This window comes from Balaenoptera borealis (assembly GCF_965194805.1).
Source record: "Balaenoptera borealis genome assembly, chromosome: 11".
NCBI classification, from domain to species: domain Eukaryota; kingdom Metazoa; phylum Chordata; class Mammalia; order Artiodactyla; family Balaenopteridae; genus Balaenoptera; species Balaenoptera borealis.
The window spans coordinates 57,134,870-57,155,425 of NC_138868.1; the positions used below are offsets into that span (position 1 = coordinate 57,134,870).

A 20,556-nucleotide genomic window follows, 5' to 3' on the forward strand; every position below is an offset into this window, starting at 1 on the left:
CCAAGAGCAGCCAGGTAAGAGACACTTATCCCTGTCTCTCTCCCTCTTGCCCATCCCTACACACCAACCTCTGGGACCTAGAAGGGAGCAGGGAAGAAATACCCAAGACAGACTGTCCTCCCACCCCCAAACTCTCTGAGGTGAGGAACAGGGAAGAGGAGTGGAAAGGTAAAACAAATCTACCTTTTCCCACTTCACACCCCCAGAGCCACAAGTCTGGTCAGCAATGGGAGTAGGAAAAGCTTTCAATTAGATAATAGTGAAATTTTACAATGGTGCACTTTCAATAACCCAGAGTCACCAGAAGCCTGTGGACTCTGCCCTAGGCATCATCAAGGGATCTGTCCCCTAGAGGAAAGGAAGATTTTGACAAAGCACAGTTGGGAATTCTGACTAGAGGGGAAAAAAGCATTCATGTTTGCACCGCTCTGAGTTAAAATTATTCAATTAATTGATTAAAGTTACCATTATCTACACTTCACAGATTAGGAAATGAAAGCTCTGAAAGGTTAAGAAACTTGCTCAAACCCACAGAGCACAGGGAAGGCTTAGTTTGGATTCCAACCCAGAGCCCACCTCAGAGCCCATGCATTTTACAGTCACACCAGGATTTTTCAAATGGGGCCCAAAGACATGTCATCCCCAGGGATCTGCAAATCCACTTCAAAATATTTTTCAATATTGAATTTTTATCTCAAGGGTGATCTTAAAATATGTAAATATAGTCTCAATCATGTGAATAATCATCTTACAAGTGAAAGATGCTTCTTGATTACCAGCATTTGCATTTATAATCTTATTGATGTTAAGTATTAAGTTCTTTAAATTTCATAGGCTAGTGACTAATGAGAAAGAAGGACAGAGGTGACTGTATATAAATAATGTGGTCATACCAATTAAAAGCCAAATGGCTTGCTATACAAACCAAAGTTTCATTATAGGTCAAACAAAGAAAAGCATGGCACACAGAACAGAGAGCTTCCATAAAAATAAGGGCCAGAACTTCCCTGGTGGTGCAGTGGTTAAGAATCTGCCTGCCAACGCAGGGGACATAGGTTCAATCCCTGGTCTGGGAAGATCTCACATGCCACGGAGCAACTAAGCCCATGTGCCACAACTACTCAGCCTGCACTCTAGAGCCCACGAGCCACAACTACTGAGCCCGTGTGCCGCAACTACTGAAGCCCGCGCGCCCAGAGCCCGTGCTCTGTAACAAGAGAAGCCACCGCAATGAGAAGCCTGTTCACCGCAATGAAGAGTAGCCCCCGCTTGCCGCAACTAGAGAAAGCCCACAAAGACCCAATGCGGCCAAAAAAAAAAAAAAGAATAAGGGCCATATCTACATTTTAAGCAATAATTTAGTTTCAGCAAAATATCCAGTGTTGTTAATGTGAATTATATTGGTTCTGAAGTCAATTTGAAAATTTGTTTTGGTTTTATAATTGTAGAAGGGCTATAAGTATACATTTATACCTCATAGTTTTTGTTTATAGACATTTGGGAAACATAATAATAAAGATAATTTAATTCAACATCAAGAACATGTAAAAATGTTTGTTTAAAGTGTCCTTATATTACACATACTTGAGAAGCTCTGTGTTATGTCCCATTATGCTTAAGCAACCATTAAAAGCCATGTCTTAGAAGACTGTGACACAGGGAAATATTTGCAATACTATATAACTTAAAGCATACAAAAGGTGGTACAGTCTCACTCTGATTTTATAAAATATACAAAGCACACGTAGACACAGAAAAGAAGAGACTAGGAAATACACTAAAATGTTAACAATGTATATGCTGTAGTAGGAGTATTACAGGTGTTTTTTTATTAATGTTGCTATTTGCTTTTTGATAATATTCTATATTTATAATAACTTTATTATAAGAGTGAAATTTAAATATTACCAAAAAATTCAATTTTAATAGCCTATCCCATCAAAGTTTCCAAAACCTGCTGCTAAAAGAAAAAAAAAAATCACACTTTCAATCCAATTCTAGCTCAAGCTCTTTCTTCTCCAAAGAAATGTAACCAATCCTAAAGAAATATTTGTTCAGACTTAAAAGCATATAAAGTCCTAGTCAACCAATAACTAGGTTTTAGGAACCAGGGCTACAAGGATGAACAAAGGACATGGTGCACTCCAGAAGCTACCATTCTGGGGGAAGCACAGCATAAATCAACAGTTAGTCAATGGTACTAAGGCATAATGACAGGAGCGTGGAGAAGGGGTTTCATAACTCATTTTGATGGGGAAGATAGGGCAGGAAAGGCTGCCACAAGGTGACATGTGAACTAAGTGCTAAGAATGCAGGAGAAAATGGGTGCAGAAAGGTAAAATGGCAGATTCCCCAGCAAGTAAAATCTAAACATAGGTCTTGTGACACTGGAATCACTGACCACCCTAGACCAATCTCTCCGAGGCTCCTACAGCACTGGTCTTTGCCATTTATATTGTCTGCCATTATAATTCAAGCTGCTTCCCCAACAAGACTGTAAACTCAGAGGGGAATACCATGTACACTGTAGACTCACTATTCATCAATGATAGTATCTTTAGACTTCTAATGGGAATTAAACTCAACATACTGTAGCCTCTGTTGGTATGCAAAAAATTATACGTCTATCTAGACTACACCCATTTTTGCCTCTAGAAAATTATATCAGAAGATCAAAACAACAGATTCATTCCTATAGTCCTCACAAGAATGTTAACCTCTCTACTTATAAACCTTAGCCCTTTCCCTTGCTCTTGCAAGCCAGCAAACCTCCAACTGGTATGTTTTTCCAAGGCAGGCTAAGGAAAGATATGATTTCCTATCCAAGAAAATCTTCAAAGTGTACTGCAGTGATAGTTAATGATACCTAAATACTGTGGCTTATCTGCTGGGGTGAAACTCTCAGAAGATGTTCCACCTTTAAAACAGAAATGTGAATAATTAGAAGTAACATAAATGTCTAACCAGGGGAAATGTGAACAGAAGGTATGGTATATTCACAGACTTTTTTTTTTCTTTCTTGTCTTCTTTTTGCATTTTTGTTTTTTTTTCTTTGTTTTCACACACATGTTTATAAGACTTATGTACATGTCTAGAATTTGCTTTAAGATATTTCAGCAAAGAAACAGTAAAAGTGATAGATGAAGCCACTGTGATGAAATCTTGATAATATTTGAAACTGAGTGTGTGTGACCAACCCAAAAGCAATGAGCACCCCTTAAAGCCTATGTGGTTTCTAGATACCATTTTTAATAAAAGAAAAGAACTCTTCGAGGAAATGGCTAATTCCAAGTATGGATCAGAAACGTACAAGATAGGCCTGGAACATCTTGTCGTATCAGATAACAAACTGTCGTATCAGATAACAAACCTACTAGTAAGGTTATGTCAAAAGGACTCAGAAGCCAACTTGAATAGCCTCCCACTGGCTCAAGAGTACAATCTGAGCATCAATAAGGACAACAACCAGAACAGGTTCGAACACATCAAATGTGTATAAATGTGTGAGCTCATAATGCTACCCCCAAATACCTTAATAGATCACTTTGAAAGCTACTAAGGAATCCACTCACTATTTTGACAACTGGTAGATAAATAAAAAGAAGCAAGCATAGGGCTTCCCTGGTGGCGCAGTGGTTGAGAATCCGCCTGCCAATGCAGGGGACACGGGTTCGAGCCCTGGTATGGGAAGATCCCACATGCCGCGGAGCAACTAGGCCCGTGAGCCACAACTACTGAGCCTGCACGTCTGGAGCCTGTGCTCCGCAACAAGAGAGGCCGCGATAGTGAGAGGCCCGCGCACCGCGATGAAGAGTGGCCCCCGCTTGCCGCAACTGGAGAAAGCCCTTGCACAGAAATGAAGACCCAACACAGCCAAAAATAAATAAATTAATTAATTAATTAAAAAAAAAAGAAGCAAGCATAAAGCTGGGGGAGGGGTAGCTGTATATTCCATTATCATTCAAGGCTGCGGCAATTCCATCCTGTGTTTTCTCTTGGACTAAAGTATTAGCAGGGCCAAGTACTAACAAATGAGGCATTTCTTCTTTTTAATATGTGGAAAAATACATATAACATAAAATCTACCATCTTAACCATTTTAAAGTGTATCGTTCAGTGGCATTAAATATTCACATTGTTGTGCTACCATCACCAACATCCATCTCAAGAACCTTTCATCTTGCAAAACCCAAACTCTGTACCCATTAAACAACAGCTCCCTATTCTTCCCTCCTCCCAGTTCCTGGCAAGTCTCTATGAATTTGATTCCTCTAGGTACTTCACTGAAGTGGAATCACACAATATTTTTCTTTCTGCGATTGGCTTACTTTACTTAGCATAATGTCACGGAGGTTCATCCATTTTGTAGTAAGTCCACGTATAAAAATTTCCTTCTTTTTTAAGGATGAACAATATTCCATTGCATGTACATCCATATTTTATTTATCCATTCATCTGCTGATAGACATAAGGGTTGCTTCCAAATGAGAAATTCTGACCCAATGCTAGTGACAAGACGCTCAGGAGACTGGCCCTGGAACAGAGCAGTCTCTTTGATGTTGCGAACACAATCGAAGAATCAATCCAGTGATTAGGACCACAGAACAGAAAGCTGCTAAAAGGAATTTCCATATGGCTATCTGTCCCAGGAATTGGGACCAGAAAGAGCATTTGTTTACTCAAATATGTTGGTATAAAGCCCTGGCTGCTTAGGATGGTCTAGAAACAAATCTTCAATTCACTCTAGTTTCTGAAGACCTCCTTCTCCCCTGTTCATTTTTCTCCCCAGCTTTATTGAGAAATAATTGACATATAACATTGTGTAAGTTTAAGGTGTACAACATGTCGATTTGCTACATTCATATACATTCATATGATTATCACTGTAGCTTTAGCTAATACTCCCATTCACATCACATAATTCTCTTTTGTGGTGAGAACATTTAAGATCTACTCTTTTAGCAATTTTCAAGTGTACAATACAGTAACTAAAATTACAATGCTGCGCATTAGATCTCTAGAAGTTATTCATCTTCTAATTGGAAGTTTGTACCCTTTGATTAACATCTCTTCAATTTTCCCATTCCCTAGCCTCTGGTAGCCACTCTTCTACTATTTCTTTAAGTTTGTCTTTTTTAGATTCCCCACGTAAGTGATATCATGCAATATTTGTCTTTCTCTGATTTATTTCACTCAGCATAATGCCCTCAGGGTCCATTCAGTTTGCTGCAAATGGCAGAATTTCCTTCTCTCTCATGGCTGAATATTATTGCATTGTGTGTGTATGTATGTATGTATGTATATGTGTGTGTATATATATATATATTTTTTTTTTCACATCTTCTTTATCCATTCATCATTCATAGACACTTGGGTTGTTTCCTTATCTTGGCTAGTGTGAATAATGCTGCAACGAACGCTGTGGTGTAGATATTTCTTCAATACTCTATTTTCACTTCCTTTGGATATATACTCAGAAGTGGAATTGTTGGATCATGTGACAGTTCTATTTTTAGTTTTTTGAGGACCCTCCATACTGTTTTCCATAGTGGCTGCAACAATCTGCATTCCCACCAACGGTGCAACAAGGGTTCCCTTTTCTCTACATCCTTGCCAACACTTGTTATCTCTTGTCTTTTTGAGGACAGCCATTCTAACAGGTGTGAAGTGATAACTCATTATGGTTTTGATTTGCGTTTCCCTAATGACTGCTGATGCTGAGCACCTTTTCGTGCACTGTTGACCATTTTAACTTGTCCGCTCTTCTTACCAGCCTGCATGTTCTCTCTTGCCTACCTCTCCAGTCTCATAGCCCACTACTTCCATCATCCTGCTGACGGTCCAGCAACACCAAACTGTTTTTAGTGTCCTGCACACACTCTTCAGGCCCTTGCCACCTGGCCTCCACTGTCAGTGGTCTCTCTGGCTGGAAAGCTTTCTTCTCTTGGCTTACTTCTAGTTAGGGCCATCTCTCAAGGAACCCTTTCTTTTTCTTCTTTGTAGTCCCAGAATTTGAGTGCTTGGCACATAATGGCTGCTTGATAAATTACTGAACTAAATTATATTTGTTACATTCACATTCTCTGTCGAGAAGACAAGTTTAAAGAAAAATTCAAGGATAATAGGATTTCAGGTAATTTTTATTTATACTTTAATATTGTTCAAATTTTCTGATGTGCTGACTTTTCAAATTTACCTTTCAGGAAAATTTAAGAATAATCTGATCAAGAATAAAGCAGAGGAATCAGTCTACCAGATTTGAAGACTCATCAAAAAGCTAGAGTTATCAAAAGTATGTGGTATTGCAGAGGGACAGACACATGGGACGATGCATCAGTACAGAGAACCCAGAAGTAGGCCCACACAAATTGCCCAACTGCTTTATGACAAAGGTGCACAAGCAATTCAATGAAGGCAGCACAGCCTGGTTGACAAACGGTGTTGGAGCAATCAGGCATCCATTGCCAAGTACTACTACTACTACCAATGAATAAAGTAAAACCTCAATCTAAGTTTCACATCTTATACAAAAATCAACTTAAAACAGATCATGGACTTAAATGAAAAATATGAAACCATAAAATATTTGGGAGGAAAAACACGGAGAAAATCTCTGCAACTGGGCTAGGCAAAGAGTTCCTACATTTGACCAAAATAATACAACCCATAAAATGTAAAATTGGTAAAATGAACTTTATCCAAATCAAAACATTTTGCTCTGGAAAGACCTTGTTAAGTGGATGAAAAGACAAGCTTCAGACTGGGAGAAAATATTTGCAAACTACATTATTTGATGAGGACTGGTATCTTGAGCATATGGAGAACCCTCAAAACTCAACAGTAAAAAAAGGCAAACAATCCAAATAGAAAATGGACTAAAGACTTGAAGAGAGACATTTGACCAAAGAGAATATACAGATGGCAAATAATCATATGAAAAGATATTCAACATCATTGGTCATAGGGAAATGTAAATTAAAACCAATGGGTAAACAGTTAAACAAATGAACTGTAGTACATCCATACTGTGGAACATTGCTCAGCAATAATAAAGAATGAACAAGTGATACATACAAGAACTTGGATGAATCTCCAGAGAAATATGCTGGATGAAAAAAGCCAACCCCAAAAAGTTATGTATTGTATGAATGATTTACATAACACTCTTGAAATAATAATATATTAAAATGGAGAAGAGATTAGTGATTATCACGGGTTAAGGATGTGGTGGGTGTGGGATGGTAGAGGATGTGACCATAAAAGGGCAACATAAGGGATCATGTGCTGATGGAAATGTCCTATATCTTGACTGTATCACTGTCAATATATTGATTATCTCATTGTACTATAATTTTGCAAGAAGTTACCATTAGGAGAAACTGGGTAAAGGGTACATGGGTTATCTCTTCACTATTTTTACAACTACATAGCTTCTACAATTACCCGAAAATAAAGTTAAATTTTAAAAAAAGCTCAGGCTTTGGGACAAAGCTAGGTGATGTTGGGCAAGTTGCTTCCTTTTTCTTAGGGCTGAACTGATTAAATTAAGAGGTGAATGGTCTAAGCATAGTGCTTGGCACAGGTAAATGCTCAACAGATGGCTATTAAAATGATAATCAGTTAGAAATAGCACTTCTACTCTGAGAAGTCAGAAAAAGATAAGGAACCATGTGGATACAGGTAAATTTGGAAATTTGGTCACAGTATGTGCTGACAGCTACTCCCTAATAGCTTCAATCTTCTTTGTGAAGAAGAAGGCAATGTCATCCGCTAAGACTGAAGGGATGGATTAACCTTTACTCCCAGAATCTAATCCACTGCCTGGGACACATATATTTAATAAATGAGCTTATTCAACAAATAAAGTTTTCTTAATTCCATTGTTCTTTAGAATCAACACACAACTTTCTCCAAATTAGCCACTAGGGGGCAGTGCTGCCGCCAATCTTTTCCCCTAAATTTTTTAACTCTGAAAATAATAGAAAATTACAGGGCAGTGTGTGTCACAAAGTATTTTTTCCTCAAGAAGATCTGGTTTCAGCTTTATATACATGTATACATGTGTGTGTTCACACCTGTGCACATGCACGCATGCACACATATATACATGCACATTGCAGCATGATGGGAGGGCTGTTCCTTCTGCCAGCCTCCCACTGCAATCATACAGTGATGCCCCAGAGGCAACACTCACCATTTTCCAGAGGTCATTTTTTTTGTAATTCCTCCAGGGCACACAGCAAATACTGAATAGACCTTTTACACTTACAATTAATAAATTAGAAAAGACATCGATGAAGAAATCCCCAAAGCTAATCCTGGTAACATTTGCCATAGCTTCTTTAAGTTATTATTATTTTTTTTTACTCCTACACCTACCTCCTCCCCAAATTATTGATAAAAAAGAAGTAGGTTTTTAAAAAAAATTTTTTAAATAGTTGTAATACATTTCATAAACTTCTTTTCTCGTTGTTTCAGATTCTTGATACATTCTTATAATGAAGATTTATCAATCTGTCATACCACATGGCTATTATATATACCAGAATAAGCAGCAGTTTGGGGGTGTGTATTTAGCAATGGGGCTAGGAAATTTCCTAGTTTGGTTCTAGTGAACTTGGGCCTCTAACGAACAGAGGGAGCTGACAGAGGTTCTAACTTAAAACAGAAATTCTCAAAACCCTCAAAGAAAAGAAGATGTATGGGAAGACTGTTCCCCAAGAGTTTAGGGTTACACAAACCAGCTCAGTTTCAACTAAGGGAAGTGAACTTCCACAGTAGGGGAGACTTCCATTCATACCAATGGAACACATCACACCCTAGTCTAAGAAAAGCTGTTACTAGTTTGGTCTTACGGGCTGGAGCTGCGAGGGAGATGGGAAAAGGCTGAGGTCATCTTATGACTATAGGCTGTCAAGTACTTCAAATGAGAGAAAAAGATGGTTGACCCCAAAGCCTCTGAACCCGTTTATTTTGAGCTAAAGTTGCCTGGGAACAAAAATACCCAAGAAGTGGATCATAAAGAGAGTCTGGGTGATAGAGTTGAAGTAGTCATCTGTCAATGTAGATACAGTGTCAATGTGTTTGCAAACTGTTTCAAAACAAAGTTTCAAGGTTGTTTAGGGTAGTGTTTTAACTTGACAATTAAGAGTCACATTTTTACTGGATACTTTATTCCAGTAGGTGGTATGGAATGGTATTACACTTTTATTGATAGTCTTCAGAAGCTCTTTGGGGCCAGAGATTTTTGTTTTTGCTTTATAGTTGTAAAAACATTAATAGCATTACCAACATTAATAGTTTTATATTAACCTAATATAAAAATTCACCTTTCCTAATGAACTGATATGGCCCTCAAGAGGAGAAAAGCTTCTTTCTTAACAATTATAGTTCTTTGGCTACATGGACGTCTCTGAAAATGAGCTTTAAAACTGAGATGAACACTTCATTGTATCATCCCTACTATATTTAAAATCTATGTCCACTTTAAAAAGTCATGTGCTAAATCCTGAGGTTCCCCCCACCCCCCAGCAAATGATCTAAATAAGAGCCTGACTTCATTTACATACACACTCACTTGCACTCCCAACCACACTTCCTTTGAAAAACAGAATGTCACTTCCTCAATCCAGAGGCCAGAAGTCCCTTGGTTCTGATCTGGGGAGCCAAGACAGGAAACTGGTAAGCTTTTGCCTCTCCCCCCATGGACAGCCACTGGTGCAGCTGACAGAGGGCAGGGTCTATTCAGAGCTCCCTTGATGCACTGCAGCTGGAAGGCAACAGCTCACTTCCATGCTGTGGGAATGATCCCAGGGAGTCCAGCACCGAGAGTCAGTTTAACAAGGGCATTTCATAGGAAGGGAAGAGGAGAGGATGGGAGACCGGGACATCTTTTAGGGATCTTAATTCCATTTCCAAACTCAGTCGAATAGCCCAGGACTGATTTCAGCCAATTCTCAGTAACTGGCACCATCTTGTACTTTGACCCCACCAAGCAAGGCATCTTCTGGTGGAGGGGGGGAAAAAAAAAAGCCAGACCTCTTCACCGCTCACACCAGGCTGTACGACCTTCTCCAGGATGTTGCCAGCTTCTCACTTAGAAAGGAGAGGCTGTCCCAGCAATTTCGGTAAACACTGTCGGTTAGCACCACCTGGCAACTGAGAACCTTGAACTCTCCCGACCCCAGACCCCAAGGACTGCACAACACAAAACCCGGGCCAGTTGTAGCAGACCAAACTGCAGTGTCACCATCGGGGGGGGGTTGGGTGGGGGGATGCATGTGAGAGGCACACGGAATAAAGGGAAAGAAGGGGGACAAACAAATGAGTCACTTAATACAAGGACTGCACATGCTGCTGACGCTGCCCATGATGCAGAGGCTGTGGACTGGAAGGAAGCAGGCGGCCACCGGGAGGGGCGGTCAGAGAAAGGGAAGGGGGAAAGGGTGTGAGGCGCCTCGCCCTTTGTGGGGGGCGGGCTGCGCGGCCCCACAGCCTACGCCCCCCTTTACCCCCAGCCCCGCAGGCTGGAGCCGCTCGGCGTTAGTATGGTCCCCCAGCCCCGGGAATCAACTCTTTCGGTCTCCAAAAACAATCTAATACAAACTTCAATACTGGATTTAGTTTTACAGGGGGGCTGGCTAGAGAGGCGTCGCCGCCGCGCCCGACCCGCGGAGAACAAGCCGCAACCTCAACCTGGTCGCCGGCCCGCCCCGCCCCTCGCAGCGCACCTGTGACAGGTGTGCAGGAGCCTCACACAGCCCCGAGCCGCGGGACCCGCCGGCAGCTCCTCGCACCCCACCCCCCTTCCCCGGGGCTCGCCCTCCCCGTCGGCGCCGTCCCTCCCGGAGCCCCCAGCCCCTCGGCAGGCCGCGGAGCGCCCCCCGCTCGCGCCCTCGGCGGCCGCACCCGCTCCCGCCCGCACTCACATAGCGCCTCAACTTCTTCTCGGGGGGCGATTTCCTCAGCCAGCCGGTGCACACTACGTCGCCGCCGCCGCTCATGCTGTCGGCCGCCTGGAGCCCGCCGCGGGGTCGGCGGACAAGGGCGCGGGCGCGGGCCGAGGGGTCAGCCGGCCGGCGGTGCGCAGCTCGCGGGGGAGGGGAGGGGCCGGGGCGGCCGGCGGCCGCGGGGCGAGGACTAGGCGGCGCGGCCCGGCTGCCTCGCGCGCGCCCGCTCTCCCCGCGCGCACCCGCGCGCTCTCCCAGTCCGGCCGCGGTGGGGGCGCCCCGGCAGGAAGGGCGGCGCGCGCTCGCCACGCCCACAGCCCGCCGCGCCCCCGGGCGGGCCGCCTTCAAAGACGCAAACAGCGCCTCGCGCCTTTGGACTCCAGAGGACCGAGGTTCGCAAGGACGCCTGCGGCCGGCCGCGCCCCCAGGGTCTGGCTTTTTCCCGAAGCCTCAAGCAGTTAGCGGGGCAGTCGGCCGCGCCCCTGGTGGGGGTGGGGTGAGGGGAAGGGACTGCGCGGCCTCGAGCGTGAATCGATTTTTCACAGGGGTCGTCAGGAAGGGACCCGAGGGCTGATCCCGTTTCCTATCCATTCCCTGAGTTTCAGGTTTCTGTGGGTCAGGTTCTGGCTGAAATTAGTGATCCGCTTCCCAGCAACAGTTGCAACTCTTTCGCTCCCTTGGTGGGAGACGGAAAGAAGAAAACAGGCTACTACGTGCTGGGCACTTTTACATTCCTTGCTTACATGATTGTCGTCACAAATCTCCAAATTGGGTGGGCAGTATTATTCCCATTTTATAGATAGCCTAAGGTCCCAAAGCCTTTGCAATGCAGTCAACTTTCTAATTCTGGGCGGTGGATCGGGGTTGGGGGTGGTCCTGCTCATCTGCTATTTAAAGTGGGAGAATTGCTTTAATGGCTGCATTAAAGCAATTTAAGGTCCTCTTATTACCAGAAAATAAAGTCCAGCTGGCTCCCACACTGCCTCTGGGAAAAACAATTCAGTACAAGAAAATTCTTAACGATTTGCAGAATCAAGGAAGCAAAAATGAGTCAATGTACTATTTCATAGTTAATTGGAAGGCAAGGTGGTGTAGAACAAGAAATAGGGGTCAAAATTCCTCAGAGCTCCAACTTACTGACACAGGTTATGAGAACTCTCTCGGGCTCACATGATACAGATGCCTCTTACTGTGTTGTGGTGAGACTTAACTGAGATAAAGCATGCGGAAGCACACACCTGACAAATCGAGCAATGCGGTCGGCATGGTAGATAGAGGGGGAAAAAACGCCAGAAACCTTTGGTAAGGGCTCTTTTCAACTCACAAAGTACTTTTACAAGCAGCATTAAAAGGGAGGTCCTCCCCCCAGCTTCTTTGAAAAGTGGATAGTAACCCATTATATCAATAGGGAACCGCTGCGGGCAGATGAGTAGAATCAGCAGCACCTCACATTCCGCGTACAACTTTAAGGCTGTTTTGTTCATTTCCCTATCTCTGTGCAGCAAACCTAGTTGTTTCAAACAGTTGGACATCCTTCTCATTTTACAGATCTTCACTGGGTTGGGGAAAGCTCAACCACTTCAATCAGTCCGTAAAAGCTAATTCTTTACTATATGCATAGATCTTCTAAGCCCCCGGGAGGGTTTAGAGATCAGCAACCCTGGACCCAATATTTCACCGACTTTCTTCACTATCCGGTGTGCTACTGGATTGCATGTAAAACCAGAACAGTCAGGCTATAGCTGGAACCAGAGCCTCTTAGCCTTCCAACTGAGGGATCCTTAAGCCTCATATAAGGGCCACCACCAGAATTATGGCCATTTTAATCTCTGGCTTTAAGTACCTTAAAACCCGTGAGACAAATATCAAAATATTCAAAGCCTGCCAAATCAATCAGGAGGCGGTGACTCCGGACCAAAATAAAGCAATCATCTGACTTCATTCACTTCTGAGTCATGGTGCCAAGTCTCAGGGATTGCAGAGTCTGAGAAATCTGCACGGCTTATTTGCAGCTGAGGTTTGTGATACAAGTCAGGCATACACGGGCCCTCTTTCCCTAGAAGAGTAGTCTTCTATTACGTATCTTTTAATAGTTATATGATTCAAGACAGACTGGGAGACCGTTCAGCAATGGTTAGTTGGGCGTTGGGCTGCACTCGGCCAGAAACTTTTTCTTTTTTTTAATGAATAGAGTTTGTTTATTTATTTATTTATTTATTTATTTTTCGCTGCGTTGGGTCCTCGTTGCTGCACGCGGGCTTTCTGTAGTTGCGGCGAGCGGGGGCTACTCTTCGTTGCGGTGCGCAGGCTTCTAATTGCGGTGGCTTTTCTTATTGTGGAGCACGGGCTCCAGACGCGCAGGCTCAGTAGCTGTGGCTCACGAGCTTAGTTGCTCCGCGGCATGTGGGATCTTCCCAGACCAGGGCTCGAACCCATTTCCGCCGAAGTAGCAGGTGGACTCCCAACCACTGCGCCACCAGGGAACTCCTCGGCCAGAAACTCTTGAGGGTCTTATTTTGTTTAGCAAAAGACGCCCCCCGCCAATATTATTTACAATTTCATGTGGAAACATGTTTGATGTTTTGAAGCCAATGACAGGAGGGGCCTTGAAATACAACAGAGTATCAACTTCAGACATCTTCTCTGAACACAGCCTTCCTTCCCCAAAGTTTAGAGGAAGGGGCTCTTCTTGCTGGTCTACCCCCATCCCCCAACCTTTTTTATTACTCAGTTGCCAGCACCCAGCTCAGGCTGCTCTTCGGCGGAGGGACTGCTGCTGAGGTCCCGGGCTGCACCCCCGTGTGGCTCAGTCTTCTGAGCCTGAGGTACGTGCCAGGCCTGGAAACAGCCTTCGGATAGAACGTTCCTGTCTGGGCTTCTGGGCCTTTATTAAGTCCTCTCCACTCCCTGCTGTTTTTTTGTTTTGTTTTGTTTTTTAATGCTCCTTGGTTTTCACTGGAGAGAAATGGAAAACAAATTTTTTGAATGGTTTATTTACATGAAGATCGGCGCCATCTATCGGAACCAGTTGGGACGACAGCCCCCCCCCTCCCCTGGACATGCATCACTAGTCTATAATTTAGACAATTTTGATTAAAGACCACCGGTATTTCCTGGGGGAATTAATGACCGGCTGCAAGGAGCGCTTTGGGCCATTAATTCTATATTCTCATTAAATCCCCAGGAAATGACCCATCTTACGAGGAGGGTTTCTCTGGAGGAGCGTTGCAGATTAGAGAAATGCACACCTGGGAGGAAAGCATGGGCACCACGCTTTGCTCCTGCCCCTCCCCCCCACAAAGCCTGAGTTCTAAAGGGTGCACTGTGGCTTTGAGTGTCGTCAGCGACAGCCTGCATCCGTGCCTGTCTGGGAGTTGAGGGTTTGTGGCCAGTGGCAGGTGCATGGCTGGTGGCACGCTCCCAGAAGCGAGTTGGAAGGGCTGGAAGGAGAGCTGTCCTCAATTGCACACCAGGCCGGCTGATTAATACCGCCCACGCTACCTGACGTCAGGGATCGGACTGGGGATGGGGATGAATGTTTGTGTCCTAGCCCTTCTGCCTTTTCTCTCTTTCAATTTAGTTGACAGGTTGATTTCAGAGCTGAGTGCTGCTTGCCAAGGTCAGTACGACCAGCTGGGCCCCCTCAGCTGGTGACTTGCAGGACACTTGTCTCTCAGGCATGTTGTGGTGGGAGCCTCTTTAACCCCTGGGTGCTTTGAGCCCACTTGGCTCCCTCAATCAAATTACTCCCACCTACTCAAATCAACTTTTGGCATCTGGTTGGGACTAAGATCTGGAAACGGGCTTGGGGTGTGGTTGAAGACTGAACTGGGTTTCCTCCCTGTCTGAGAGTTGCTTGACATTACATCCAGTGGGAGACATTTTGGAAATAAGCTTTCTTAAAGTAAAAGTTTAAGTCGTTCCCCAGTTTCTCCTTTGTAAAGGATAAGAACCTGTGCTAATTGCTTCGGGGCAGATAGGCTCCTGGGACATTTCTGCTGACAAGGTGGTGATATCAGTGTACCCACAGATCATGCTGCAAAATCAATTAGCATATTCTTGGAAGAACAAAGACTGTCAAGGTCCCTGGGAAAGTGCCTTAGTACTCCAAACCCTACTTTGCATGATCACCCCTTACTTCCTTCAGAGAGTACTCCTACCTTGAATTACGTCTTGAACATATGTCAAGACCCCTTTCCCTAAAATTCACTGTCTTCAATCCCCAACACAGTTGTTCATTCTTAGATTCACACTGCACCTATATAAACTGGGTTATCACACTGTACTGCAAATATTTGTTTCCTTGTCAAGGAACTGTGAGTTCCTTGAGGACAGGACTGCATCTTCCTCATTTTTGTATCCCTAGAACCTCCAAGCATGGTGCCAGGCACAAAATAGATGCTCAGTAAATGTTTGAGAATGAAGGAACCAACCCTTAAAGGATGCCAAGTGGGAGCTATAGACCCCTGGGGCATCTAGAACTCTTTGATTATCCACACCAGATAATAGTATCTGTGAAGGTACCTATAAGCAGCTGAAGTGTTTAAACCGCAGGGACTAGCCTGATGGGAAGGGCTGAACAGCTGGAGGTAATTCTATGAAGTTTCGCTTGTTAACCCTTGGTTTCCAAATCTATCATACAGGTTCCCCAGATACTCTCCTGTCTGGGATTAAGAATTAATATCATTTGCGGTTTATCTGATATCTGGCTTCGTTTTGATAATTCTACCAGGCTCTATCACTTAACCCCTTGTACCAACACTAGCAAGGCTGGAGGAATCATGTTCCCTAACTCAAAGTGGGTTTCATACAACAGCTGACCAGAAATGCCCTTTCTTCTGCACCAAATGCATGCATAGTTGCTGTGCAGGTTTGCTAGTCTTTGTTTTGCTGGGGATCCAAAGGCCACAGGTGATTATCTCATCTAACTCTCTAATTTTAACCAGTTATCCAAGACGAGTGTTGGACCTATACAGCCAGTGATGTGTTGGTAAAAGTTTAAAACCCGGCTCTCTGGTGGTGGTAGTAGCCTTGATTGGTAGTATGTGACAATTTTTGTGGGGCAAATACTAAACCTCCCACAATTCTTCCCCCCAAACAATTTCAAGCTATCAACTTCATGTCTCTGAATGCAGAGTTAAGAGAAGCACAGTAATACACCTTTAGTATTTCCATCAAAAAGATACAATAGACATAACTCCAAGAGCAAAGATAATAGTAAAATGTATTAAAATAATTAGTAACTGATGAGTTTTGTTTATTCCCTTTGTTTTTATATAACTTACTTAACTGTAAGTTTATATGACTTAATTTTTAAATTAAGGTATCATTCACATACCATAAACATCACCCTTTTAAAGTATACAACTCAGTGTTTTTTAGTGTATTCACGAGTTGTGCAAATATCACTGCTAATTCAAAACATTCTCATCATCCCAAAAGAAACTCCATGTCCATTAGCAGTCACTCCTCATTCCCCCAACCCCATCCCCTGGCAACCACTAATTTACTTTCTGTCTCTATGGATTTGCCAATTCTGGATATTTCATATAATCGGAATCATATACTATATAGCCTTTTGTGTCTGACTTTTCACTTTGTATAATGTTTTCAAGGTTCATCCATGTTCTGATGTATATCAGTTTTTCTTCATTCCTCTTTACGGCTGAATAATATTCCATTATATCCATGTACCACATTTTATTTATCCATTCATCAGTTGATAGACATTTCAGTTGTTTCCACTTTTTGACTATTATGAATAATCTTGCTATGAACCTTCATGTACAAGTTTTTGTGTGAACCTATGTTATCATACTCTTGGCTATATAACTAGGAGTTGAATTGCTGAATCATACTGTGACTCTGTGTTTAACTTTTTACAGAACTCTTTAACTATTTCCCACAGTGGTTACATCATTTTACATCCCTACCAGCAATGTTTGAGGGTTCCAATCTGTCCACTTCGTCTCCAATACCTGTTATTTTCCACTTTTAATTATAATTTAATTTTAACGTTATTCTTTAGCAATCAGCTTGCAAATTTTTCCATAACTTAACAATCCATTCTCACAGGCTGGTATGAGCCAGCCCAGCATACCACTGCATACAGCCCTCCACAAAAAATCCCACTGTCCTTCTCTGTAGTCAGTTCCACTTCTTTTTGCCGACAAGAGGAATACTCAACAGATTTGGATTTCCTTCTTACATCCTTCCTATAGAAAACTGAAACAGGAGATCTCAGGTTTTTTTCTCTTCTGGAATGATGAAGATTTTTAATTCTGGAGAATCACAAGGTTTTCAGCTCTACCAAGCACTCTGGGCGGAACAGAGTGTTTCCCTCCTCCATTTATGTTGAGAAACAAAAATAAAACCCAAAATGTGTCTTCATGACACCCAGATGTATCTTCTGGATGAGCTCTCAAGCAGTTGCTTCAACAGGGCAAACAGCTGTGATCTGTTTCAACATAATTTGATGTAATCAGGGTTAATTTTGATGATGCAGTAACTCTGTAGACTGTTTTTTAACTGGATTACTGTTGGGTCAACAATCATGTGGCATTACATTTAGTGGCTGAAACAAAAGCCAGAATTAAAACAGCTTCCCCCCAGCACCCTTCTAAATGACAGCCCCACTGGGATTGGAAGTTATGAGGCACATTTAACATAATTAACTAAAAACAGAAAGTAGCTGCAGTCAAATTACATGCAAGCTTCTCCAAGGTCCAGTGTCCACTGAGAAAAGAGCTGGAAACTTACTTGTTGTTGTTTTCTTTTCCTAGAGTCGTTAGAAACATGTTGGCAGACATCATTATAACTTCATATTTGGAACTGTTTCTGAAGAACAAAGTCTTTATCTTACTTTGAGAGATCTGGCCATGAGTGTTTATGCCAGCCCAACAGCAGGGTTTGGGCTGCTCTAGGCACACACACTTTCTGATTTAGTCTCTTCCCACTTTTCAGTTTTGGCTAGTCTGAAACACAGCTAAGGCCTGTGACAAAAGCCATTCTTAAACAGTTCTGGAAAGCAGAATCTTCAGAAATAGATGTCCTGGGAAGCTGCCAAACGTGTTGGTCCTTCAAAACCACTTTAATCCAATTTTGTAGTTCAAAAAAAGGTCTGATGTGTATCCAATCCCCTCTGTAAATAAGTCTCCATTCATTTCTGTTTTTGTGACTTAAAAGTATCAAGAAACTTGAAAAGCAAAGAAGTCATCACTTACCTTCCTGCATCTTATCAGGAATTCCTCTTCTAAATAATTTCTTGATCAACAAATATTCTAGAATAGAATGTATGATGAAAAGGTAATGAGGCTTAAAGAGTAAGGAGAATTCTTTCCATAAGTCAGACGGTGTACTAATGTCTTCTTTTAGTTGTAAAAGTAGATACCCATTTAAAATTTGCTTAAGCCCCAATAGGGAATTTACTGTTTTTTTGTTTTTTTTTGTTTTAAAAAGAGGTATATCCCATGGAACCCAAGAAATAGTTGAGTGTGGCCTCAGGAAGGGCAGCAACCAAGGACTAAATATAGCAAGAACTAGGCAGCCAGTTTGTGTGTCTGTCTCTCTCAGAGGCCATATGGTTTTTCATCTCTGAGCATTTTGCCTTCAGTTCTTTCTTTCTGCAGACTTTCTGTCTCTTAAGGTACATGTTTGTCTTAGAGCTCCTAAGTTTACATGTTCCTGGTTCAAGCAACTAGTCCAGACTCTCTAGTGTTCTCAACCCCAATTTTCTAAGAGAAAATGAGACTGGTCCATTTGGGGTCAGGTATCCATCCCTAGTCCTACCAGCAAGGGAAGCTCATATCCCCAATATGTCTGCTGGGGATTTACTGGCTAGGATAGGGGTGGGGGAATTCTCAGAGGAAAGATGGGTTCGATAACTAACTAGATACCTTGAAAGGTGTTTAAGAGAGAAATGAACACCAATCTTGTTTCTTGCAGGACATACCCAGTATCTATCATTTGAAACTCAGAAAACACTTAGGCATGTATTTCTGTTCAAGTACAAAATGTTTATATTCTTATATATATTACTTGGGAATGATTATTTATGTACTTGTTATTCAGTTTTTTTTTTAAGTTTTAAATAATTTTTACTGAAATATAGTTGATTTACAATGTTGTGTTTTTTTGGTTCGTTTTTTTGGCTGCATTGGGTCTTTGTTGCTGCACGCAGGCCCCCTCCAGTTGTGGTGAGCAGGGGCCACTCTTTGCTGCGGTGCGCGGGCCTCTCATTGTGGTGGCCTCTCCTGTCGCGGAGCACGGGTTCCAGGTGCGCAGGCCTCAGCAGTTGTGGCTCGCGGGCTCCAGAGCGCAGGCTCAGCAGTTGTGGCGCACGGGCCTAGTTGCTCTGCAGCATGTGGGATCCTTCCGGACCACGGCTCAAACCTGTGTCCCCGGCATTGGCAGGTGGATTCTTAACCACTGCACCACCATGGAAGTCCATGTTATTCAGTTCTCAATAAAGATTTTCTGAGAACCTACTATGACAAGTTCAGCATAGGAATACCAAGGTGAGTAAGACCAAGGTTTTAAGAAGTTCAGAGTCTCTCTGGGGAGAGAAATAGATAAGCAGATGTCTATAGTAGTATGTGGGCAATGTTATAATAGAGGTATGTTCAAAGGATTGTGGGAGCACAGAGAAATTATCAGCCCAACAAAATTATCAGTTTGTCCCCCCCTATATGGGGACACACAGTACAGGTTTTCCTTGTCTTTGGGTTTTCCTTGTCTTTGGGTGCCTCACACAGAGAGGCACAGAGTAGGCATCAATTAACGTTTGCTGAATTAGATGATGTAAGCAGTAGCTCCTACAATTTTGAGGCAAGAAACTTATCTAGATTTAGAGAGCAAGGTGGAAAAAAACACTAACTGAAAATATGAGCGACTCCAACTAAATTCGTCTTAGGACTTGCTTCTGAATTTCCTACACCAATCAAATAATTCATTCAACAAATATTTACTGAGTACCTACTATGTGCAAGGCACTTGGCTAGGTGCTGGTTATGTAATGATGAATAGCATGGAGAGGTTCTTGACAAGCCTACTAAGTCACTGTACTCCAGAAGCAGTGCCGGAGAGTTGCCCTAGAAACTCACCTTCAGTAACAGATTACAATGACAAATTACTAGTTGAACTCATAGTTTCTTTTGATCCCTGACTTTTTTTTTTTTTAATTATTTATTTATTTATTTTTGGCTGCTTTGGGTCTTCGTTGCTGCGTGCGGGTTTTCTCTAGTTGTGGTGAGCTGGGGCTAATCTTCTTTGCGGTGTGCAGGCTCCTCACTGCGGTGGCTTCTCTTGTTGTGGAGCACGGGCTCTAGGCATGTGGGCTTCAGTAGTTGCGGCACGCAGGCTCATTAGTTGTGGCTCACGGGCTCTAGAGCACAGGCTCAGTAGTTGTGGCGCACGGGCTTAGTTGCTCTGCAGCATGTGGGATCTTCCCGGACCAGGGCTTGAACCTGTGTCCCCTGCATTGGCAGGTGGATTCTTAACCACTGCCCCACCAGGGAAGTCCCAATCCCTGACTTTCTGTTCTGTGTTCAGGCAGTGGCTTCAGACTTGGATTTAGGCTGAAAGGGCTAATTTAAAAATTCAATTTATG

At 42.9% G+C, this 20,556-nt stretch overlaps 1 protein-coding gene across 3 annotated transcripts in view; it reads right to left on the reverse strand.

Moving 5' to 3' along the window:
* GAB2 (GRB2 associated binding protein 2) overlaps positions 1-11,200 on the reverse strand; it is a 178,930-nt gene extending 167,730 nt beyond the window's left edge. For all 3 annotated transcript variants that reach the window (XM_082343341.1, XM_082343342.1, XM_082343340.1), the window contains exon 1: positions 10,929-11,200. In XM_082343341.1, the coding sequence (XP_082199467.1) occupies positions 10,929-11,003 (75 nt within the window). In that variant the 5' untranslated portion in view covers positions 11,004-11,200. The remainder of the gene's footprint in view (positions 1-10,928) is intronic.
* Positions 11,201-20,556: the final 9,356 nt, after the last annotated feature.